General features: G+C 47.7%; 1 protein-coding gene across 1 annotated transcript in view; it reads right to left on the reverse strand.

The window, feature by feature from the left end:
- The window catches only part of LOC146798095 (cytochrome P450 2G1-like), an 899,064-nt gene that overhangs the window by 142,406 nt on the left and 729,952 nt on the right, over positions 1 to 26,706 (reverse strand). Inside the window, exon 6 of the mRNA XM_085625314.1 lies at positions 13,096 to 13,237. Within this exon, the coding sequence (XP_085481440.1) occupies positions 13,096 to 13,237 (142 nt within the window). The remainder of the gene's footprint in view (positions 1 to 13,095; positions 13,238 to 26,706) is intronic.

Genomic DNA, 26,706 nt, shown 5'->3' on the forward strand with positions numbered 1-26,706 from the left:
TAATGGGCATTGTTTAACTGTTAAGGGAAGGGGAAAACAGGAAAAATCTCAACCAACATATAAAAAAGGAGGAAAGCGGAGAGAGAACAGAAAAAGAGAAAATGACACATTCCCACCCCAAAACCCTCCACCCCATCCCAAAAAACTGGAACACCTTGTTGAATGATTGAAACATACTTGTTATACCTCCTATCTAAATATATCTGCTCATATGGCAAGGGCTGCATCTGGTAGATGTAAAAGTCGTAAATATTTCAAACATGTGAGTTCTTCGAAATCATGCGTTAGAAGGGACAGAAAAGGACACCACAGTTTCCCAAAGTTATCCCCCTGATTTGCAAGAGTCGCGGAGATTGTTTCCATGCCCAAAATAAACCACAGCCTGTGAAGCCAATTTGTATGTGTAGGGAGTTGTGGTGTACCCCAATGTGTTAGAATGTTCTGTATTGCTGCTCCCAGCTCAAGGCCGATTTGTCTGCCACATTTCGATTTCAAAGGGTAGGTTAAGGGGTTTGATAAACCAAGTAAGACAAGAGCCGGGATGCTGGGTATCTCTGTATCGAGGTGGGTGTCTATCTCATCCAGTATATGTGACCAGTATGACTGAAGTTGTGGACATTCCCATAAAATATGTATTAGAGTCCCTTGGTTGCTGCAGTTTCGCCAGCATCTGTTGCTACAGTGTGGGTACATCTGATGTAGTCTGGCGGGTTTAAGGTACCAGTATGTGTTGATTTTGACCTACGTTTCAGTGAGGGAGGTGTTACTGGCAGTATGTCGAGCTCTGTGATGTATGTCGCTCCATTCTTTCTCAGTTAACTGCCGCCCTAGTTCCTGCTCCCAACTATCTTGGCCCGTGTTGTTTACATGTTTGTTAGTCTGTATTAGGAATGTATAAATCTCTGAGATGAGACGTTTGGCTGTAGAATGGGAGATGAGCCAGTGCTCATAAGCTGTGAGGGGTCTCTGTATGGATGGTTTGTTGCTAGGGTGTAGGAGCCAGTGGCGGAGATGAAGATAGTGTAGGCATTCTGAATCTGGGAAATGAAAATCGTCAGTTAGTCATTGGAATGGTATTACTCCGGTTTCGTCTATCATGTGTTCCATGGCCCGTCATTCAGTTTTCTTCCATTCAGTGAATGTCTTAGGGTCGAAGCCAGGGGTGAAATCTGGATAATCAAATAGAGGGGTTAGTGCTGAGGGAAAAGAGGTGACTCTATGTTTGGTACTTGTTAGGTCCCTTGTGTTCATACTTACTCAGGTGATTGAAGAAAGGTATACATTTTGGGGTCTATTAGCTTTTTTGAGGAAGGGGACCTTCCACAGAGATGTCCCTGCAACCGCTCTATCTTGAAAGAGCAAGTGTTTCTCTGACTCTGGTTGATACCACTCCACCAGGTATCGTATCTGAGTTGCTTGGTAGTACTTTTGAAGGTCAGGAAAACCTAGGCCTCCAAATTTGGGGGGCATGTCCTAATTCTTTTTGCATATGAGGTACTAGTTTCCTGGACCATATGAACTGTGAGATTTCAGCTTGTAGCTTTGCCAACTGTCCCTACTTAGGATGGGCTAGGGGCAGTGTCTTGAAGATGTAGAGAATTTTGGAGAGTATAGTCATTTTGACCAAGGCTATTCGGCCCATCCAGGATATCTGGTGGTGTTTCCAAGTGGACATATCATGTCTGACCTGTTTTACTGGATTTTGGTAGTTTATTGTTGAGATTTGGTGTAGTGTCGGGGATAATTTAATCCCCTGATAGGGGAGCACAGCGGATAACCAATGAATGTGGAAATGTGTTTGTAGTTTTGTGGTTAGTTCCGGGGGTATTGAGAGGCCCAGTGCAAGTGATTTTTGCATATTAATATGAAAACCAGAGGCCGGACTATTGGCCTCCATTTTGGTATGAGGGTGGTTAGGTCTTGTTCTGGATTCACAGGGTAAATAGAATACCATCTGCACAGAAGCTTGATTTATGGGACACCCCCGCGCCGCACGGCCACCAGCTGCTGCGTGTGCCCCTCAGCCTTGTCCCTGCCGCGCTGCCTGCCTCGCCGCCGGCTGACTCCGTTGCCGTTTGTTTTGCCTTTGTTTCTCTCGCCATTTGTGCTTGTCATCTGTATTCCCTGCCCGTGTTTGAGTTTCTTTTTCCCTTGTTTTGTTCGCCATTTGTGCTTAATAAAGTATATTTGCCTGTTTATCTGTCCAGCTTGTGTCCTTCCTGTTAGCCCGCCTACATCGCCGCCTTCCCTCCCCGCTCCCCGCTTCCCGCCACCACCGCAAGCCCCGCCCCTTTTTTCATTCTGTTCCCGCCCCGCTCCCGCCTCCCAGCTGCTCCGCCCACCCGCGCACTTGGCCTTTATATGGCGACCGTGCGACACAGGTAAGTGTGACCCACTTGTGGGACACCCCCGCGCCGCACGGCCACCAGCTGCTGCGTGTGCCCCTCAGCCTTGTCCCTGCCGCGCTGCCTGCCTCGCCGCCGGCTGACTCCGTTGCCGTTTGTTTTGCCTTTGTTTCTCTCGCCATTTGTGCTTGTCATCTGTATTCCCTGCCCGTGTTTGAGTTTCTTTTTCCCTTGTTTTGTTCGCCATTTGTGCTTAATAAAGTATATTTGCCTGTTTATCTGTCCAGCTTGTGTCCTTCCTGTTAGCCCGCCTACATCGCCGCCTTCCCTCCCCGCTCCCCGCTTCCCGCCACCACCGCAAGCCCCGCCCCTTTTTTCATTCTGTTCCCGCCCCGCTCCCGCCTCCCAGCTGCTCCGCCCACCCGCGCACTTGGCCTTTATATGGCGACCGTGCGACACAGGTAAGTGTGACCCACTTGTGGGACACCCCCGCGCCGCACGGCCACCAGCTGCTGCGTGTGCCCCTCAGCCTTGTCCCTGCCGCGCTGCCTGCCGCGCCGCCGGCTGACTCCGTTGCCGTTTGTTTTGCCTTTGTTTCTCTCGCCATTTGTGCTTGTCATCTGTATTCCCTGCCCGTGTTTGAGTCTCTTTTTCCCTTGTTTTGTTCGCCATTTGTGCTTAATAAAGTATATTTGCCTGTTTATCTGTCCAGCTTGTGTCCTTCCTGTTAGCCCGCCTACATCGCCGCCTTCCCTCCCCGCTCCCCGCTTCCCGCCACCACCGCAAGCCCCGCCCCTTTTTTCATTCTGTTCCCGCCCCGCTCCCGCCTCCCAGCTGCTCCGCCCACCCGCGCACTTGGCCTTTATATGGCGACCGTGCGACACAGGTAAGTGTGACCCACTTGTGGGACACCCCCGCGCCGCACGGCCACCAGCTGCTGCGTGTGCCCCTCAGCCTTGTCCCTGCCGCGCTGCCTGCCTCGCCGCCGGCTGACTCCGTTGCCGTTTGTTTTGCCTTTGTTTCTCTCGCCATTTGTGCTTGTCATCTGTATTCCCTGCCCGTGTTTGAGTTTCTTTTTCCCTTGTTTTGTTCGCCATTTGTGCTTAATAAAGTATATTTGCCTGTTTATCTGTCCAGCTTGTGTCCTTCCTGTTAGCCCGCCTACATCGCCGCCTTCCCTCCCCGCTCCCCGCTTCCCGCCACCACCGCAAGCCCCGCCCCTTTTTTCATTCTGTTCCCGCCCCGCTCCCGCCTCCCAGCTGCTCCGCCCACCCGCGCACTTCGCCTTTATATGGCGACCGTGCGAACGCGCAGCGGTCACGCGCAGCGGGCGCGCCGATTGTGCGCCGAAGGCGCGCCAAAGGTAAGCCCGTCTGCGCCCGTCCGCGACCGGATCGCGACCAGCGCCAGGACCCCTGGCCCCCGATGCCGCCGACCGACCCGCCTGACGTACTCCGCCGCCACCCTCATCGCTCTCAACTCTGGCCGACTCCCAGAATGCCATCAAGCCACACCACGACGCACCCACGGACCTTTCAGCTGCCACGCCTGCAAATTCACCTGCATCCGGACCTGCCTCGCACCAGCCCCCGCCAAGTCGAACAGCAGCAGCACCCACCTCAAGTGCATCCTGCTCAACACCCGCTCCGTCCACAGACACGCCATCGAACTCTGGAACCTCCTAGACGCCACAGCCCCTGACGTTGCCTTCCTCACAGAGACCTGGATGAACGCCTCATCAGCTCCCGACATCGCCATCGCTATCCCAGAGGGCTACAAGATCGTCCGGAGGGACCGCAACGCCCACCAGATGGGAGGAGGCATCGCCATCATCCACAAGAACACCATCCATCTCACGACCAGCACCGAGAACACCCTGACCACTGCCGAACACCTGCATTTCCAGATCCACACCAACCCGAACACCACCCTCAGAGGCACCCTGATCTACCGACCTCCGGGACCACGCACCCAATTCAGCGAGGACATCGCCGACTTCGTCAGCCCGCATGCCCTCCCCTCCGCTGACTACATCCTCCTGGGGGACCTCAACTTCCACCTGGAGAACAACAACGACCGCAACACCAGCACCCTGCTGGACAACCTCGCCAACCTGGGACTCAAGCAACTGGTGTCCACCCCCACCCACCTCGCCGGACACACACTCGACGCAGTCTTCTCTTCCAGCACAGACATCGACTTCAGCCACGCCACAGAGCTCCAATGGACGGACCACAGCTGCATCCACTTCACCTTCAAGAGAACGACGACCCACCACCACCAGCAACAGGCCGCCCGCAGAAGCTGGAACAAGATCATAGCAGACCAGCTCGCCACCTCCCTGAGCCAGCACCCTCCTGCCAGCTCAGCGAACCCCAGCCAGGCCGCCGTCAACCTCACGAAGTGGATCAGCATCTGCGCGGACGAGCTCGCCCCGCTGAGGACCCCGCCCAGCAGACCCGGAAGCAAGAAAGCCCCATGGTTCACCGACGAACTCAAGAGCTCCAAGAAGAACTGCCGAGCCCTCGAGAAAGTCTGGAGAAGGGAACCTACACCGGACAACAGGACCTCCTTCAAGCTTGCCACCCGGAAGCACCACCAGCTTATCCGCGCCGCCAAGAAAACAGCATTCAAGGAACGGTTGGACAACAACGCACACAACTGCAAGGAACTCTTCAACATCGTGAAAGAGCTCTCCAACCCCAGCGCAGGAAACAACGACATCACCCCATCACAAGACCTCTGCAACTCCCTCGCTTCATACTTCCACAACAAGATCACGGACATACACAACAGCTTCAACAACCAACCAACGCACACCATGACCGAACAATCACCCCCCACCACCACCCTCCACGCCTGGAACCCGATCAGCACCGAAGACACCATCCGCACGATGAACTCCATCCACTCCGGATCACCGACCGACCCCTGCCCTCACCACGTTTTCAACAAGGCCGACGCTGTCATCGCACCCCACCTGCGAGACATCATCAACACATCATTCAACACCGCCACCTTCCCTGAGAGCTGGAAACACGCCGAACTCAGCGCCTTACTCAAGAAACCAACAGCGGACCCCACCGAACTCAAGAACTACCGCCCCATCTCGCTCCTCCCGTTTCCAGCCAAAGTCATCGAGAAGACCGTCAACAAGCAGATGGCCGCCTTCCTCGAGACGAACGGATCCCTCGACCCCTCACAGTCCGGCTTCCGAGCCAATCACAGCACCGAGACCGCCCTCATCGCCGCCACCGATGACATCCGAGCCCTGATGGACAATGGAGAAACAGCGGCCCTCATCCTCCTAGACCTCTCCGCGGCATTCGACACGGTCTGCCACCGCACCCTAGTACAGCGCCTCAGTAACATCGGAATCCAGGACAAGGCGCTGGAATGGATCATCTCCTTCCTCGACGGAAGGACACAGAGAGTCCGCCTACCACCATACAAATCAGAAGCCTCCGAAGTCATCTGCGGCGTCCCTCAAGGATCATCTCTGAGCCCCACCCTCTTCAACGTCTACATGAGCCCCCTCGCGGCCATCGTACGCAAACACAACCTCAGCATTATCTCCTACGCCGACGACACCCAGCTGATCCTCTCCCTGACCAACGACCCCGCCTCCGCCAGAGCCAACCTGCACGAAGGGATGAAAGAGGTAGCCGAGTGGATGACGACCAGCCGCCTGAAACTGAACTCTGACAAGACGGAGGTCCTCATCCTGGGCTCTTCCCCCTCCGCCTGGGACGACTCCTGGTGGCCTCCAGCCCTGGGCACCGCACCCAAACCAACAGACCATGCACGCAACCTGGGCTTCATCCTGGACTCCTCCCTCTCCATGACCAGGCAAGTCAACAACGTCTCCTCGGCGTGCTTCAACATCCTACGCATGCTACGGAAGATCTTCCGGTGGATCCCCACCGAGACCAGGAAGACCGTCACCCAGGCCCTCGTCACCAGCCGACTGGACTACGGCAACGCCCTCTACGCCGGTACCACCGCCAAGCTCCAGAAGAGACTCCAGCGGATCCAGAACGCCTCGGCCAGACTCATCCTCGACATCCCACGAACCAGCCACATCACCGGACACCTGAGAGACCTTCACTGGCTCCCCGTCAACAAAAGAATCACCTTCCGCCTCCTCACCCACGCACACAAAGCCCTACACGACCAAGGCCCGAGCTACCTCAACAGCCGGATCAACTTCTACGCTCCCAAACGCCACCTCCGATCAGCCAACCACGCCCTCGCCGCCGTCCCCCGCATCCGAAGAGCGACTACAGGAGGAAGGTCCTTCTCCTACCTGGCCGCCAAGACCTGGAACTCCCTCCCGACCGACCTGCGCCTGACCCAAGACCACCTCTCCTTCAGGAAGAAGCTGAAGACCTGGCTGTTCGAGCAGTAGCGGCACCCCCCCCCCCAGCGCCTTGAGACCCTACGGGTATGTAGCGCGCTCTATAAGTGTCACTGATTGATTGATTGATTTATGATCTTCCCCCCCAAAGACTGCTCCAGTGATCTTTGGGTTATCCCTTATTCTCTGAGCTAGCGGTTCCATACATAAAGCGAATCAAAGAGGGGACAGTGGGCAGATGTCAAGTACCCCACAAGGCTTACCTGTTGCTTGCGGAGTGTTCTCACAGAGACGACATGAGCTATCGCCCCATACCCACCTTACCCCTGTTACGGAGTTTTACACCAACCGGGATGGAGATGGGACCGGGGAAGGAAGCCAAGGGTGATAGGGATGGTGTGTGGAAGGTCAAAAGGTCAAAAGAGAACCACCCTCGGTTGGGGAATAGCCATCAACGCCTGCTGAAAGGAAGACAAGGGAGACCCAGTTATAACAGGAACAGGCAACCCCCTATCTAGGTTACCTCTTATGCACATGCGGATCAGATAATCACCTTGTAAAGGGGAGCGTGGCGTAATCCTAGTAGGAAGCAGCGCTCCTGCGCTGTTTTCTGCAAAACAAACGGCGTAACAAGGTAGGTAGCACTACCTCTGCATTGCTTCAGAGGAAAAGGTCAAGTACTGTGCGTATGCTAGCAAACACTAAGTTACTTTCTTAGTGCTCTTGCATAGATGCCAAGGAAACAAACGAGAAACAAAAACAGTAAGCGCTCCTTCGCGGTGAGGAAAAAGGCAAAAGAAAATGTGACTAATCTGCCAGCGCTCCTGCGCGGTGATGCAAATGCCAATGGAACAAGAAGCAAACAAAACAGCAAGCGCTCCTGCGTGGTGTGTCAGCTCCCCCAAATGTAAGGGATCTGAGCAACAAGCGCTCTAGCGCAGTATCTTTAAACAAAACAAAAGCGCTCCAGTACGGCGTATCCAAAGTATATATCAGCGCTTCAGCGCGGCATATCTAAACTGCCAACCAAAGCGCTCCAGCGCGGTGTATCAAAACTGCCCCCAAAGCGCTCCAGCGCGGCGCATCTAAACTGCCCCCAAAGCGCTCCAGCGCTCCGGTGTCTGAATGTTCAGGCAAGCAGGAACGGGGTCCATCAGCATCAATCCGAAACGCTGGACCGGTGGGAACCGCTGTGGTTTATGCGGTATCCCCCGGAAGCGCTTGGGTGACGTAGCAGCGGGTTCCGGTCAGGAAGCTAGACAGCCACCCGCCTGCTACGCGGAAGGAATGAAAACCCGATCCTGCATGCACAAAGAGGTAAACGCGCTGCAGACTGTCGGGAACCATGACAGCAGCCTTGTCTTGTGTCTCTGCCTATCTTGAAGGAGTCTGAGATATATCCGTTCACTCGCACTGTCACCATAGGGCGTTGATAGCAATTCATGATTCGTGTTTTAAAATTTGTCACCAAGGCCAAAGTGTGTTATGGCTTGTTCAAGGAACGGCCAGTGTACTCTATCAAAGGCCGTCTCGCCAACTGTGGCTAGAAGCATAGTCGCTGTGGACATCCTTGTAGTGTTTTAGATGATGTGCAAGATGTGTTTAGTATTGTCTCCTGTCTGTCTGTGTGGAATGAATCCAGCCTGGTCTGGATCTATGATTGCAGGGAGAAGTGGACCCAATATGTGTGCTAGTATACCTGTGAATAGTTTGAAATCAATACTGAGCAACGAAGTAGGCCTGTATGAGCTACATCGCTGTTTATTTTTCCCTGGATTGGGTATCACTGCTATTGAGGCCATCAACAGCGAGGCAGGCATTGCACCGGGTTGTGTGAATGGGTAAAAGAGTCTTGTTAGTATCAGGGTGAGAATGTTTTGTAAAAGATGGAGGTGTATCCATCTGGTCCTGGATTTGGAAAGTTTTAGACATGAGATGGCGGAGATCACTTCTTCAGGACGTATGTTGTCCTCAAGTTCCTCAGCCTATTCCTTGCTGATGCGCGAGGTTTGCACCCCTTCAAGGTAATCTGTGCTATCTAGGGGATCTAGGTCTTGTCTAGTTTAAAGTTGTGTGTAGAACTCCTTGAAGGAGTTTGCAATATCACTGTCATCTGTAATGAGTTAGTTTTCTCTATTTTGTACGGAGGAGAGTCTCGTTGCCTGGTGTTTTAAGCAGAGTTTTTTAGCCAAGAGGCGACCACATTTGTCTCTCAATGTAATAAGAGTGTCAAAGACGGAGCACGGCATATTCTGCTCCATCGAGGTCAAGACCAACCAGTTGAGCACGTAATGCTGTTAACTGGTGCCACACTTTTGGGGCTCCTGTGCGTGGTGAATGCGCTCCAATGCTTTAAGCTGGGTAGTGAGGCTGTCTCTTTTTACCGTGCGTAGCTTATTATCTGCAGCTGAGATAGAGATGAATTCACCTCTTATGACAGCGTTTAGTGTCTCCCATAGGGTTGCACTAGAGACATTCAGTGCGTCATTAATTTCTAGGAAGCTGGAGATAGCTGTTGGGATTTGGGAGATGGGGTAATGATGTGTCACGCATGCTCCATGTTCGGCGTGGGGCCTTGGTTGGATCTATTCTCAAGGAGAGTGTTACCACCGAATTCTCTGAAATTACTGTTGGGAGAATGTCTGTGTCTTGTGTTAAGCAGTGTATAGTTCTGGTAGCTAGGAAATAATCTAATCTTGCAAACCTTTAATGTGCATGGGAATAAAATGTATATTCCTGTTCCTCTGTATGAAAAGATTGCCAGACATCACTGAGTCCCAGATCATTAATCCACTTGAGCCCGCTTTTTGAAAGTGCCCTGGTCTGTCCATGTTGTGCTTATCTATCTAGATCTGAGTTTGATACTAGGTATAGATCACCCTGTAAGATGACCTCTGTGTCTGTTGCGTCTAGGGCCTCTGTGAGTGCCTTACGTAAGAACAATTCTTGACCATCATTGGGAGTATATAGTGAGGGAAGGCTTATGATCAGAGCCGATGACAGTCACGGGATAAAAGGTGAATTTCTTGGAGTAAACATTTGTCTGCACCAGAAGTCTCTAGGTAGGATATTATTGCTCTACATTTGATAGGATTGTTTAACCGTTTCATCTTTAACATCAATATTTTCAAGGTGTTGTCTGGCGTCTACATGTAGGAAGGGAGGTATAGCATTTGTGTGCTCTAACATGATGTGGGTGAGGTGGTCGGCTGAGTGGGTGCACATGTTGGATGAGGTATAGTGCATAGGCATGGTGATCTGTTGTATAGTTCCCAAAAGATAGAAAACCCCAACTAAGATATAAAACTAAGATGAGGAAAGTTCGTAAAATAGTTCCTGAGGCAGACCTGTGTCTTCCTGGTCTGTAAGGCAGGGAAGAAAGTGGAGTCCAAAATGTGGCCTGTGGTCCCCCCCCCCACCAGTCACGTGTGCAAAATTTACTCATCTCTGCAGAAGTTCTATGATTTATCTGTTCTGGCCAGAGCTTTCGTGACTGAGCAGAGAGCTGTGATCTCAGTTGGGTCCAGACACGTCAGGTGGTTCTCCTTTCCGCGGTTGTTGTTCTGGTTACGTAGCAGTCCCGTGCGTGCAGATGATGTGGACAATTATTGGTCGTCTTGTTCGAAGTCAATGCCGAGGATCTGGTAAGTTTCTGTGAGGGAGTGGAGTTGATAGAGCTTGCCTCCCTGGCGATAGATGATGCGGAAGGGGTGTCCCCAAGAGTAAGTTATTCCTTTGTCACACAAGTGCTGAGTGACTGGTCTGAATTCACAGGGTTTTTGAAGTGTAATTGCTGCCAGGTCTTGGAAAAGGGTTGGAGTCTTGCAAGGGAAGTTCAACTGATTTTTCTCACATGCCTTGCCGACAATGTCTTTCTTCATAGGAAAGTTGTGGAGGCATACCAGAATGTGTACTGGGGGAGCTCCAGGTGGGCGAGCCCTCCCCACGCGATGTGCGTGCTCTATCGTGATCTTGTGCTCAGGGGTTGTTCCCAGTATGTTTCGGAAGAGGTCACCAACATATGTATGGATGTTGTCTCCCTCGGCCTTGGATGTTATACCACAAATACGTATGTTACTATGCCTGGATCTATTTTCAAGATCTTCAGCATGGTCCTGTAGATCAAGTTGCTGTTCCTGGAGTCAAAGGACCTCTTGTTGCATGGAGTGCAGTTCCCCTTCGTGGCTGTCTCCTCGTTCCTACAAGGTTGTTACGTGGTCTCCCAAGGAGTCAATATCTTTTCAGGCTTCTCTAATATCTTACAAGAGGTCTTTTTAAGTTCTTGGAGGTCTTCTCTCAATGAGGAAAACAGGGACTCCTGGAAAATTCTGGTGACTGGTATGTCTGGTGCTGATTCGTCTGAGTTGCAAGATGTTTCGACACCCTTTTGCTGTGTTTGCTCATCCAGTAAGCATGTCCTTAATCATGCGATCTTTCTTGTTGCAGGCTGAGGCCATTGTTCAGTGCCGTTTTTAGTATTTTTGAGCTGCAGTTGAGCTGTGTAGTAGGTATGTTCAATTGTATGCCTTTCTTCGGTTTTCGGCTGTGGTTTCAAAGTCTAGGAACCCCCGTTATCTGCTATATTGCGGTTGGTATGGGTTCCAGTTCTTTTGGGGTTCAGTGGTTGCCTCCGATGACAACAGCATTATGAATGTCATCTTTGTGGGGTAGGATATGGATCTACTCCTCTAGCCCCGGGTGCTGCACAGATCTGGGGATCTCACCACAGGATTGCTTTATTTCTACCCGCTCCACATGTGCGAAGCTTGACTTGCTACTCGAGCCTCTAGTTCCTGTGCAGGTTTCTCAAGGTGAATATGCCCCCCTCAGCCAGATCTATGTTCTTGCCTTTGCTAGCCTCCAGTAGATATAGGGCCGCAAGGTGTTAGTCCATGTGTAGCTCTTCCTTTGAGCATGGGTCACGAGATCTATTCAGGGATAGCTTGGTCGCAAGTCTTATGGGTCGTGCTGTCTGCGTTAAAATTTGTTACTACTACTGTGTGCTCCGTTTCCCTTTGTCTCGGGCTGTTGGACTATCCCTAGGGATTTAAGCCTTGTGGGTGAGAGCGTGGTAGTCCCCGGTTATGTCTCTCGGGCTTTCTATGTGGGCCGAGTGGCACCTATTCTTCTGGCTCGGTATCTGCACTTGCAGGCACTGCCATACCTTCAGGCCTGTTCCTCCAGGGCTCTAATAGGGCAAAGTGGCTGCCTCCGGCCTTATGATTCATAATCTTTGTTCACAGGTGATGTTGTGTGCAGCTCTGTTTCTTGGAGGGCGGTTGCCATCTTGGTACCTGGTCGTGGGGAGGTTCGACTCCGAGTCGATGTTGCTCTGATGGGATTCCTGCTGCCTCCCACTTAATTTTATGGGCAGCTCAGCGTTCATACAGGATCCGTCCCAGAGGCTCTCCTGCGGCCCAGTGTACATGAGTTAGGCCCATGTCTGTTGCGTCGCCCAGGCGTGGTGCGCAGTCTCAGGCCGATGGCCACTTGATCAAACCTCCGCTCCCGAGCCTGGTCCGCTTCGAGCGTCTTTTTTGCCCCAGCTGGGATGAGTTTCAGGGATCCATGATCCAGGCCCAACACATCGGAGCTCCCAGTGCAAAATTCGACCTCTGTACAGGTTCTCAAGGGGCTTAAGGGTGGCTCTGCTGGCGAAGGGGATGGAGAGATGGACCCAGATGTCCTACATTTGGCCACGCCCCCTGTTAAATTTATGAATGCATTTAACTTAATGAAAGGCGAGACCTATTGCATTTTTAATGCTTGTTTATATTCAGTTCAGGGCTTTCTCAAGGCTCTGTCGAATCTTTGAGACCATACATCTTATTTGTTTCTAGATGTGCACATGCACGATGGGCGCTAAAGTGTGGATATGATGGTACCATGTGCGGCTCAATCCAAAAAATTGCAGGGAGAGTGGCTGAGAACATCACCATTTCCAGCTGCAGCGTGCCAGTTTCCTGAAGAGCAAAAACAACAGTTGATAGACAGAATGCAGAACAATGTCATACATTCACCCCAGTACAGAGATCTGGGCCTAAATCCATCGTTTTTTTGCTCACCATGCCGTTCCAGTTTGAACCCAGCCATATGTAAATCAGTCTTGACCCTGTGCCTCATGGGCACACTTATACATAAATTAAAGTTTCAGGGATCCATGATCCGGGTCCAACACATCGGAGCTCCCAGTGCAAAATTCGACCTCTGTATAGGTTCTCAAGGGGCTTAAGGGTGGCTCGGCTGGCGAAGGGGATGGAGAGATGGACCCAGATGTCCTACATTTGGCCACGCCCCCTGTTAAATTTATGAATGCATTTTGTAATTGCATCGTACTTTATAACATGTAAATAACGACAATGTCATAATGAAAACAATTTTATTATTAATAACCTGTAATCTGTGGGTGCTTCAGCAAAATCAGGAATCCGTATCTCAGGGTGGAACTGACTGTCTCTGTCCCAGCAAAGAAAAGGTTTTCAATGTTTAGTACCAGGTTCTTCAAGTTGAACACAGATGAAGGATTATGCTTCTCCTAAAAAACATAATATATGTGTAGAAATGAGAAAGGAAGGAAATCAAAATGATTACTTTTCTTGAACAGTCAAAATCAATTTCTCATTTCTTCAATCCAGTCTCAATTAGATATATTTTAGTGGATGAAAGTAATCTGCTGATACAAGGTTATCTTCACTTTCATATGTCTGTAGGTGCACCCAGGGTTTCCACTGCTGTGCTTCTGCTTGAGGAATCTCTTTGCAGGATGCATTCTTCTCTTGGCACATGCCCATAGCACACAATGTTGGGCTGTTGTGAAATAAAGTGTGCATGTCACTCAGCTAAGCTCTCAAGAGCACTTGCATGTCTGTTACCAAGATGGAAGTGCTCACTGCCCCATGTCCATTGGAGAGCTCTGATCATTTTCCTACATAACTCTGAAGCCTATCTCAAGTTAGATTTTCAATTCTTTATTATAAAGAGCAGGAGAGAGGCATCAGGACAGTCTATGGAGGGGTCTCTTGGGTTGAAACCCTGAGGAGCCCCTGCTCACACTCTCTGGCTGTGTGAATAACAGGTACCATAGCAGGAGAAGAAACAACATGGCAAATCATTACACTTTTTCATTTCAAAGCTGCTTATTAGTTGGCCATGTTTTTTTTTTTCACTGCGTAGCTTGTCTTACTTCTCACATGCCAGTCAGTGAGGGGCAGAATTGGCCAATTTAAACAAAAGGCCATTCTGCTACTAAAATTGCTGCACTGTGTTGCATCAAGAGGAAGAAGTAGGAAAGAGCCATATCTACTAAAACAAGCATTAAAAATGAAATAGGCCTCACCTTTTATTATGTTAAAGCCATTTGCTTTGCTAATGATATTGTAAAACAAAGCAAATGGCTTTAACTTAATGAAAGGCGAGACCTATTGCATTTTTAATGCTTGTTTATATTCAGTTCATTTACCCAGGGCTTTCTCAAGGCTCTGTCGAATCTTTGAGACCATACATCTTATTTGTTTCTAGATGTGCACATGCACGATGGGCGCTAAAGTGTGGATATGATGGTACCATGTGCGGCTCAATCCAAAAAATTGCAGGGAAAGTGGCTGAGAACATCACCATTTCCAGCTGCAGCGTGCCAGTTTCCTGAAGAGCAAAAACAACAGTTGATAGACAGAATGCAGAACAATGTCATACATTCACCCCAGTACAGAGATCTGGGCCTAAATCCATCGTTTTTTTGCTCACCATGCCGTTCCAGTTTGAACCCAGCCATATGTAAATCAGTCTTGACCCTGTGCCTCATGGGCACACTTATACATAAATTAAAATTATACAGGGCTTCTTTCTGTAGCAAGTCAGTCAAGCAAGAAGCCATGTTAGAACACTCGGGTTACTTATTAAGACAGCACATAGAAAAGCTTCCCCTATATAGGATTATGTAAAATGTGGTGCAAAATTAGTACTCACGGACAGATTGGTTATGGTATTACAGGTTATTCGAGAGGATTGCATACGAGCAAGTTTCTTTAGATGTGAAACCTTGCTCCATCATAGCCTATAGACAGCTTCATCTGTACGCCAGACTTTTGTTTTTCAATTATTTGTAATAAAAAATATATATAAGGGATATGCATACAAACTGGGGCTTTCAGTCAACTCTGTTCATCCATTGGTCTTGGAAGTGTCATTCACATTTTGCTTTCGCCCATCACAGAATACAGCAACGAGCATGGGTAAGCCTACTTAAGCCACTAGCTCTCATACACTGCTCATCACGTGTGCATAGCCGCCTGAAAAGGTGTACATTCCAGTGCCAGGTTGCTGTGTCACTTCTTTAGTCTACAGGTTTGCCAAATATTTCTTGCATATGGGAACACAAAAAAAGATGTGCAAACCATTGCACACTTTTCAAGGCCAGATTTATTCCCTTTGCCAATGTTTTTTTTTTTTTTGGAGGGGAGGGATGTTTGCTCCTGGGATGTCCTTAGCCCTGAATGGAGGGTTACATTCTACTCAAGGCAAAATTGGAATGTGCAACAGCACCATGAGCCATCAATGCCTTACCTTCTTTCTAAGATCAGCACCACTACCCTGGTGTGTAGCAGGCAACAATTGAATTGAGTACTGCCACACGGTATACAGTGTCACATCAAAGTGTGCTTTAACTCATGCATATGTTTTCAACAACAGTGTTCCCCAGAAAGTGAAATGGAAACCAAAGGAATGAATATAGACTCAATCGTAGCTATATTTAGTGGACTTGTCCAGCCGGACAAAGGTCTGATATTTACTTGTAGGTTTAGGATATAATCATACAAAACAATACATAAAATGAGAAACAGTCCTGTGTCCTACTTAGCAAGTAGAGTACATAAACAAGGGAAAAAACGAACAACAGGGGGCTCAGGCAAAGCTTTTCCGGTTTGTTACACAAGGAGGATATACAGTGTTACTAGAACAAATCACTACAAAACACCTTTACAGCAGAATGAACGAAAGGTTTTTTGCGTATAAGGTGTATTAGGGTGTCGACGGCGTTTCGATTCCATTTAAAGGATGAGCGGATCATCATCAGGACTTTAATAACATGCCTGTTAAATAGAGCCTCATTAGCCGCAATTCCAGAATGAGGGAACTTGGGCGAGGAGAAGAGGGCTGCTATACTGGCGGCTCCAGATATGATGAATTTCAGCTCAGATATGGGAGGAGTCGCCTTCGCGTACTCTAACGGCTCAGTCGGCAGTATGTTGCAGGGAAGTTGCTGAATAGCAGGATTCTTCCGGGTGTATGCCTTTGCTTAGACCAAAAACTTGCACATCAAGCTGACCCAAGAAATTTCCCATGCGCAATGTTGATGCATTTGTGCAAAGTACTGAAATGTACTGTGGTTCCGCCAGTTGTATCCCCAACTGTGTGACGAAATTCAAGCCACACACTCTGATCTACCACTTTTTTTCGAGGACCAATCTAATTTAGTGGTATCTCACTTTTAGTCCCGATTTCATGAGGACAAAAGCTGGAAAAGTACCAATGCGTGGTTCAGCTGTCCCACTAGAGACACTGTTCTGACAGGGCGCTTTCCCTGCCCGACATGCATGCAGCAGCGTATCCTTGAATTCTTCTACTGCGTATACTGGAATTAGGTAGACCATTACCAGGAACTTCATCCTGACACCGGTGCAGACCCTGTCCGGTCCTGCAATCCATAGTGGTATTTGGTCCACCTCAAAAATCCTGACATTACACTAGCTGTGGCTCTGGGTAGATCTCCGAGGCCTATAAAAAAAGACTTAATGATAATGTAAGGAAAGCGATACATTTCACAGTGGGCCATTTTCACAAACATAACCATTTCAAAAGATGGATGAAGCGTGAACCTTTCAAGTGCTTCTGTTGTTGAACATTTAGAACTCATCCAGACATCCCTCCTGCTGATCTCGCCCAGGCCATCAATGAAGTTTCTGTTATGACAAAGACAGCGGATAGTTGCATGTGTGGCTGTGTTAGTTCTCACGCTCTCCACAACAAACCACGCATGTTACCTCCAGCTCCTTCAAACCACATGGTTTACACTCAATGGTCCCAAACTACGGCCAACATCTTTTCAACAACAACTGGAGGGGTGGTAAGATACCTTAAGAAAATCGGAGGTGCTACCTTAAGACAAGGCCACGTGCTTCCTGGCCTTGTCATGGCCAGGAAGCGCTATGGAGAGAGTGCTCTCCAAGAGATTTAGAACAATCATTATGTCGGAGAAGGAGATTTGTTGCAGTGGATGAATGAGACGCGAACCGAGAGGAAGGATCGCCAAATACTCTTTGAAGCAGAAAAAATGGTGACAGGGGTGTAGCTTTCGTTGGGTGCAGCAGTTGCACTGTCACAGAGGGCCCACTTAACCCCAGTGCTTAATGTGAGCCAATGGTTTCCCGTGCTCGCCCTGCCACTTAATTGTCAACACAGGCCCTTGTGATACTCTGCCACAAGGTGGTGCTGTTGGGCTAATTTAGTCATTTAGAGATAACCATGACAACAGTTAGTTATTAATTCAATAACATTAAAAAATGACTGTAACCTGCCTCCCAAGCCATTTGGGGCCTGAAATGGTCCAAATTGTCACACTTATAGGAGTGTGATGATTAGTAGTTGAGTTGTTACTATCATTGGTAGGATGGCAAGGGCAATGTGTGGTGTAAGCTGCAGTGGCCTCCTGGTTATAGTCCTGGTGCTTATTTTTTTACAAATTAGGCACTGCTGAAGCCGATTATTGCTGTATTTAATAATACAAACAGCAGCCGGGGGGCCACTTCCTTTCCTGCAGTAGGGCTCATGACACACTGGATACACCATATTGGGAACTGTACTGGGAAGAGAATACTATTAGCGGGTACAAGAGAAATAGATTGGATGAGAAGCGATGATGCCCTAATCTTCTCTGGAGAGACCCGCCGACGAGAAGCTATATGCGGCGGCCATTGGGTGTGGGGCCTTCGGGCGATGATTATGGGCGGGAGGAGTAAATAGGGAATATACCGAGGGAGGGGGACAGGTGGGGGTGGTCCGCAACGAGCATTTAGGCACTTGTAGTGCCACCAAAAGCAATGATAACATTGTGTTTCTGGGCTTTTTAAAGCAGCAGACGTTAAATGGACATAGCAACAATATTCGGATTGATGTATGGTGACAGAACAGGGAGCAGGTGGCCATGGCTGTAAAACATGGGCCCGAACTCAGATCAGGAAAAAACATCTCGGAGTTCCAAGTATGGAGATCTGTGCACAACGCACAATACCATGTGTGCCTGGTGTCCTGTTTACTCTAGGGCATGCCTTTCAAATCTTCTTTTTTTTTTGCCAGCCCTGTATTCTCGGGTGAGGACACTTTTAAGTGTCAGGGGAACCTGGCTTGGTGACTGGCGATTAGGGCCCTCGAGGGCATGCCAGGGGTCACTTCCTGACAACTGTGGGGTTGCGCTCTTCCTTATCGCCTTGAAAATAGCTTGTGGTGAGAGCACGCGGAGGTGAGCCGAGAGGCACTAGAGGGAGCCAAGACAGCTATTTTTGTGCAGCGGACCCTGGCCCACATTCCATTCCACCGGAGCCGTGGTGTGGTGAGGACAGGGGGTTTAGAGGTCAGTGACCGCGTGCCAGTTCCTATAATCACTTCATGCATGCCAATAGACCCGATTCAAGTGGGTTTGCCATAGAAGCAGACTATGTAGACAAACGTGTTGCAAAAGCCAAGAAAAAAACACATTTTCCGCGATTTGCAACATTACAAATGTATCAATTTCAGAGTAAAGTTTGGGTCATTTGCGATCACTCCCGTTAGCAGGGAGGAATCACGCTGCTTGCTTTCTGCATCATTGCGCATGACCCACGGTCACAGCGTCTTCCCAGGCACTAGCAACGGTGGTCTCCAGGGAGTCACCCTCCATTCCGCCCCGGCCCTGCACACCACATCCCTCAGCGGCCACCACCTGTGGCAGCCTGTCAGCCAGGCGAGCACCGTCTGCTGGAGTCCGGTTTAATAAATAACAATACCGCGCCTGCATGTATTAACAGAGAGAAACGTATTGTATAATTGTAAATGCAACAAGCGCTAAAATACAACCGTGGCGCCGTGGCCACAAAAGTAAAAGTGACGCGGGAGGGAGCCGGGGGCATGTACTCCGTTTACCTTGCAAGAGCCAGCGCGATAATTGCTAACAGATGGCGCCGCTGCTCGCTCCCGCAAGGTAAATGCCACACATGCACGAGGGCTCATTGGGAACAGTGCAGTACATGCACAGGTTTCCCATGTCCTGAGCGATTCCAAGACGTCATCTCCTATGCACCGCTTGCACTCTGCGTAGGCGAGACCTAAAAATGAAGGTGCTTCTTTCATTTCCAGTCATAGCTCACAAACATGGTGCCTAGCGCCACCCATATACCATGTGTGCAAAGGTGTCTGTGTGATGTCAGCGTGATGTGTAGCACACGTTTTGTACTGGGAAAGAACCCTTTTAGTACAGAATAATATACTAAATCATAGTTTTGAACTTTTTCAAAATGTTTCAAAGATTGTAAGAGTGCTGTACAGTCCAAACAAACATTTTTCTCAAACTTAATGCTAGTCTCAAAGAGGCGTTACTTTTGGAGCAAAGCCCTGTTTACAAGTATTTGTAGATATGCCTAATTATCACAAATATAGGTAGTTGCATGGGAACAGCTATATACCTCGCCCCACGTTCTGCTCCTCTTAAAGCAAATCATTTATTTTCTAATTTGCCTTGCTTTTCGGCAACCTTTTAGTGCAAAAATTAGTTTTGTTCTGGAAAGTCAGTCACAATTATACACTATGCAACTGTCGGCATCACTTTTTTTTAAACCATCTTTACTGAGTTTTATAGCACTACAGGGCATTATATACACAGTAATGATTTAGGAATGAGTACAGTGAATAGTAACCATGATATACAATATTCTTTCTTGGTAATGCAACGGGTAGGTAGATGTAGAGAGCATATGGTCAGCTTTAAAACAACAACAGCAAAAAAAGAACCAACATTTAGGTATGCATCACTTTAGCGATGAATATCCAATGCAAAGCATTATAAAATCTGCCCCTGAAAGTTCAAGAGAGCGGAGAAAGCAGCATCATCCCCACTGTGATTGTGTGGATCAGTGGTAGCTCATATTGCACAGCAATGCTGAGGTGTGGATGCGGACGTGTGATAGGTTTGTGGAAGTGAAGCAGCCAAGGGCTTTCCAAGCTTTGTAACCCTACATTTTTCCAGGAGCATTGCCCACTGCAAATGCAAGCACAAAAAATGAAAAATAAAAAATCAAATGATAATAAAATAATTTTATTATCATTATATTTTTTGCTCTGCGCACTACCAGCCGAGCTGACTGAACATCTGAGCTAGTAAGGCGGGCCATCCTGAAGGACAGCAGCTGCAGTGGGAGGAGCAGGAGTGGGCGGCACTGTAAGTGTGCATGTCAGTTTGGCCGGCTATCATAAGATAGCTAAACCGGCATGCTCACTTACCAGCCTTCAGCTCAAGCGGTTTAGCACAACTGTTGGAGAACAGTCACAGGCTCCCAGTCCCTGTATGAGATCGGATCCAAGATGCTCAGACCAATCCTGATTCTTATCTCATGCGGGTAATAGTATTACCAGCATGAGAGCAACACCTGTATTGGACATGGGGAGTCTGTGAGCCTGCGTGCAGTGCACCCCCATGGACTGCCGGGAGTCGGCATTTTGATTTGAGGAGGAGAGCTCGGAGTCAGCCCCACACAAGTGGCCCACGTGTTGGCATTACCTGTGGGCAGGAAGCTGTGGTACAGAGCTCAGGGCCCTCACCTCTTCACCCTATGCTGTCATCTCTCTTCCTCTGAGGTGCACCAACAGCCACTAGGCAATGGAAGGCGCATGTGTATTAACACACCATGATCTCACGATTCCACCTTCCAAAGCTGGAACTGAGAGAAACTGGATGAGAAAGAAGAGGGTGACTATGAAGGAGCAGGGGCTCACACTGTAGACCAATAACAATGACATCCCCAATTTCCCACCAACCCTTCACTCGCCCAGAAAACAAGGAAAGAGAGTCGGAGTCAGGCATCTGTGGATGGTCCCCCTACCTAAAACCTAGACACCCTCTAGACCAGGTAGAAGGGCTCAGCCCACTTACCATTCTCTTCTTCTTTGCCCCAACACTATTACCAGTCAATGAAGTACAGAACGACGTGGGAGACTGGGCGAGGTTTGGCAGCAAGTGCACTGACCTGCCACGATTGTACTGTTTAGTCTCACGGCAATGCAAGTCTATTGTGGTGCCTAATCGAAACCTTTTAGCCCCTGCCCTAGAATTATCCGTATTTTGCTGTGATGGAGCAGCTTTTCCATACAGAATCCAATAACCTTAAAGGAGTGAGTCACATTTCTCTTTTTCATGTAGCTTGCTTTGCAGATTCCAAGTTTATTTCTGCAGTCATGCATCCCCAGTCTCCAATCCTCCATCTTCCAGCCTAAGTGCTGAATTAATAACCGGTACACTGAAGTGAAGGAGTAACAATTGGAGGGGCTCCCTTTTTGAATTTCACTTTAAGCAAAGAGTACCGGGGAGTAATAGTTTTATTTTTGCAATTATATATAGCGCAGACATGGCACAAGGCATCAGAGCGCTTTACAACAAGCAGGATACAAGGGTTAGAGTGGGTTACAATGCAAGTAATTAAACTCCTACGATTACAATGGTGGGGGCTTGCATGAGTAATCACTAGAAATAGGTATAGCAAGTGAGCAGGGGAGATACATAGTAAAAGTGTTAATTTGGGTGGTGGGGTCATAAAACGAGAGTCAGATCTTGGGTGAATTAACCAAGGTGTCTGTCAAAAAGGAGGACCTTGAGGTTAATTTTGAAGGTTACTGGGCAGGTGGTTAAAGAGAGTGAGGGAGACAGAGAGTTCCAGATTCTAGCGGTACTTCCAGAGAAAGACTGTTTCCCTCCATTTCCTTGTGTACTGCTGTCTGGGGATTGACTTGTGTCCTGACACATGAGCCAGGACTTGAAAGGGATCCGAGCTTCAGCAAATATCACATTGGACTTCAATGTGGCCTCTGGGATTGAATAAAGGTAAATCTATTATACTGTTGCCATGGAGACCCTGGCACAGCTGCAGATAAAGAGCGTCTGTTGTTTTAAAAAGGGCCCCTGTAGCATTGGGCACATTCCATTTTAAAAGGGGGACGGGAGGGGTGAAAGTGGGAGAAAGTTCACTGCTCTGTGTACTGGCATGTTAGGGAAAGCCAACAGGGAAGAGGAGAGCAGGAGTTGATTAGAGACTTGGGAACTTATTAATTTATTTTATTTATTTATTATTTATTTTAATGTTTTATAGAGTGCGAACATGACCCGTGAGGGTATCAGAGCGCTTTACATGGTTAACAGGGGAAAAAAAACATCATAGAGAAACAGTGAAAACAGTAAAGTATCCAAAAGCAGAGAAATATAAAATATAGAGGGGGGGGGGGATGAGGGAGCATGGGACCAAATGGTACACAAATGAGAGCTAAAAATTCAAGCTAGGGTTGGCGGAGACCGTGGTCCCCTTGGGTCTCGATGGAGTCCAGTTGTAGAGTTGCGGAAGACGCAATAGTCATGGAATCAAGCAGCAAGTCATAGCGGCTGAGAGGGGGTCTTAGTACAGGAATTTACCCATGAGGAAGGTTTTGGCCTCCTTCTTGAAGCGAGCAAGATTTATGAGCCCTTGGGTCACATTTGCGCCGCCGGTGCGTCACTTTTTATGATGCACCGGTGGCGTAAAAAATGTGCCATGTTGCGTCATATTTAAAAAGTGACGCATCCCGATAGATGCATCACTTTGTAAACCCCTGCGCCACTTTATACCTGCACCAGGTATAATGTATGCAGGGGGGGGCGTTCCGATGCAAGAAATGGTCCTAAAAGTGACACAGTGAAATCTATAGGATTTCACTGCCCCACTTCTAGGATGCACATGCGTCAATATCTTACGCCTGCCTCATGGCAGATGTAAGTCTGACGCAGGCGCATTTCACATGGGACTTGCCCATGTGTAATGACCCATTGCTGGAGTTGCGTCACTTTTGTGACCCACTCCAGCAATGCGTCATTTTTGCACCTACAGATACATCAGAAATACTGATGTATCTGTAACTCCTTGCGACATTACGCATCATACTGTAAATATGACGCATCATTGGCGTCGCAAGGAGGGTGCAATGAAAAGTGACGCATCGCTGTTTTCTCACAGCAATGCGTCACTTTTCATAAATGAGTCCCTTGAAATCTTGTGCATAAATGGCATGGATTCTTTACTGTGTTTGTAAACAGCTCTCTGCCTTCAGCAAACCAATGCCCCAGACATAGGTTTTCACATGAAGCGGATGAGGGCATCCCAGTCAAGCTACTATTCTTTCAGGAAGAACTTTAAGCAAATACACTTTTCTTTGGAGCATACCTTTTTGGCCAATGATTTAACTACCATGCTGATGTTCTGACCTGTCTACTAATTAGGGTTGAGGTTCACCAAGAGATATTGTATATGGTGGGCAGGTGCACACCTATAAAAGCTGTAACGCAAAACTGTTTATAACGCCTGCTTCCAATCGTGTATTTGCACTGGGAAAATTGCTGAAACCCACATAAAAGACAGCAGGCCACATGCACTAGGTCACAGGCTTCACTAACGCAACCCTAAGACAGGAATTTATTTAATAATAGCAAGTTAGTAGCTGAGCAATTTTGAATCGGACTATAATGCGTGGCAGACTGCTCCATAGCTCAATAGATCTATGGTTCCAAAACCTCATTGTAGGATGCTCAGGGAGAAGATTATGATAATTTGTTTTCTGCATAGCACCTGATACCTCAGCTCTACTAGTTTGTAATTGTACGGCTCACTCTTGCAACATCAACCAAGTTAGCAGTACTATCTGCCTAAGCAGCATGAACGACTGACTTGGTCCTGGCTTCTCGTGATTGAACTAGTGACATGCTATCATAGCTTTAAACTTAGAATCACTAAGTTATCCTACAATGTTGCTGGGCTCCTACAAGAATCATCTGAAAACCTTCATCCACTTCTTATAGAGGGGTGGAGCCAAGGTCCCTTTATTTTCATGAGACTTAGGGCCATATGTAGGTAGGGACCCATTTACCACTTCATAAATACCGAATTTTACCGATTCGGTATTTATGAAGTGGTAAATGATATGTAGGTAATTAGTCGGTAATATTTACCGATTCGGTAAAAGTCGGTAATTACCGAATCGGTATTTACCGATTCGGTAATGAGGCATACCTTCCCATTGATGGGAAGGTATGCCTCATTACCGAATCGGTAAATACCGATTCGGTAATGGGGGGAACACATGCAAGGGTGGCAGAGTGTCACATTGACACCCTGTTGCACCCCTGATTCGGCCATGTGTGCACATGTGGCACACATACATGCCCTAAGGGCATGTATGTCTGCCACATTGCACACTTCTAGGCACTTTAAAATGCTTTTCAACATCCATTCTTCATTTACCACCAACTATTAGTTGGTGGTAAATACCGACTCCAGAACACACCCACACACTCCCCCTACATCTCATTTTTGTATTCGGAATTTACCGAATCGGTAAAATTACCGAATCGGTAATTTTACCGATTCGGTAAATTACCGAATACAAAAATGATCCCCCTACATACCAAAAGCCAAAATACCGGTCGGTAACGGTATAATTACCGAAAATCGGCCGTTACCGACCGGTATTTGGCTTCCTACATGAGGCCCTTAATCTTTATGTGGATTTCTGATAGGAGGAAATACAGTGAGGTGAGTTTGGGGTTGTTTGTAAGATGAGATCAAAGAGGCTGGTCTGCTGCTGAACTGGCTGCCCTCTGCTCTGGGGCATAAAATGCTTCATTATGAAGTGTCTGTTTTGTCAGAATTGGGCAACAATACATATATTTCACTGGTTCAAGCTGGGGCAAATTCCTACTGGCATTAGGACAGGCCCACTAGTGCAAATGTAACTTTTACATCGATCAACTTGTTAGACAGGATAATGCCAGCATAAAGTTGCCTCAGCACCAGCGCAATTTAAGTAAATGGGAAATGTCAATGCAAAATCGCCATGACACCAGAGCAATTTATGTCATCTGGAAAGGCTGGTGCACAATTGCACTGCTGAATCAATGTGACACATGACTACCTGATTTAATATTTAGCTGAAACAGCTACAGCCTGCCTTTTGTATGGCCAGTCACAAAAAGAATGCATTACTATGTGTGGCATTGTCATACAGTATCTGGTATTCTACTATTGAATCTACTTATAATGTATGGCATAAAGTCACTCTTACTCCATACCCCTTCAGTGTGAGGTGAGTTGGTTTTGCTTCCCTCCTATACTTAGATTGTGACTAAACGTGCATTGCACATTACAGTAGCTGTTGAGCATATAATGCAAGAAGATATGGGGCAGTTTTTAATGTGTTTAACATTTCAAGTTTACACACTGCCACTGCTTTAAAAGCCTTGCTTTATCACTAAATTAATTTGCTTTAAAATGCCCCATTTGCAGATCTTTTTTCTATGTGTTTTGGGAGGAAGACCCACCCTGGACCCCATGTTTTTCGATTAGGCTATCTTGGGTTGCTCACTACATAAAAGTCATACCCAACTTTTACGCCTCAGCACTTTCAAATGTCACCAGCTGCCACTGCATGTTTCTGTTCCTCCATGTCCTCTGTTAGGTCCGAGTTGACTCATCCAAGTTGTCAAACTGCAACAAAACTGATTCTATTTCCACAATACAGAACCTGCTCAAACACCACATTGTGTTCTCTTCATGATAGTGTCTAATCCCAGTAGTACTTATATGTTGTAACACTGATAAGAATGATACTGCATTCAGAGGCTGGTTTCGTGTGAAGGATTTGCTTTCAGGAACTAGTTCAACGTCTGGAAAGCCAAATGTCCCTGGTTTAAATCTTGTTTGTTGTGTTTTATGCAGTACAGTCTTAAGTGTACCATGTACGTTTAGCTGAGAAAAGCAGTACAGCCGTTTTGCACTGATCCTATGGAAGAACCAAGTCATGATGTTCAAGTCAGCTCATGCTACCACTTGGGGGAACAGTGTTCCCCCTGTCTTTAAATTTCCTGAAAAAAAAATGTCATAGCTAATCACAGCATGACTTTTCTTACAATACCCCGCTTTTGGTGCAAAAGTAGCCACATGACAATTATCCCCAATGAAAACCAGCAAACTTTCAAAGTCTCTGTCTTCCTGCTTGACTTGCATAGCTGAGACCATTGTATTATGCATGCACATGGACATACCAACTGGTGCAGGAAAAGTAAATAAAGTGGCAGTTCTAAGCATGATAGGCATAACTCTGCAAGGGCTACAAGTTGTCACTTAGTGTTCACCTAGATATTTAGTCACTGTGCTTCACAGGAGCAATTGTTAAATGCTTTTTCTGTTTTTTGCTTTTTTTGTGATTCACGGATGCAACATATTTATTAACAAAATTTGAGAATTTGTTATTAAATTTTATGGTGCAGGAGAGAGCAGTTCAATTACCTGTTTTTCTCCGTTCTCCGAAACTCACAAAAAAGTCGAGGTATAAATCTAGCCTTCGGCATACAAGTATTTTTAAATCTGCATAAAATTCCTAGAATTCATCTATATTCTAAAATTAGTGAATGTCAGTTATCCGATTGCAGGTATCTCGGGGGGCTCTGCACCTATGGAAAGCAGGCGGGTTTTGAATATTTGGGCGATTTGTTTATTATATCTAATTTGATTACCAGGGAGAAGTTGTCTAAGCAGCTAGGCTCTAGTTTTCCAACTTTGACACTTAGCTTTAATCAAATATCGAGTTTTAAAAAAACAAATTATGTTGCTATAAAGAATGACGCTTTAATACAAATATTAAAACAACTATATGGCCAGGGCCTAAGTGGAGTGGGCAATTGGTATT

The sequence above is a fragment of the Triturus cristatus genome, chromosome 9, assembly GCF_964204655.1.
Source record: "Triturus cristatus chromosome 9, aTriCri1.1, whole genome shotgun sequence".
Taxonomy (NCBI): Eukaryota; Metazoa; Chordata; class Amphibia; order Caudata; family Salamandridae; genus Triturus; species Triturus cristatus.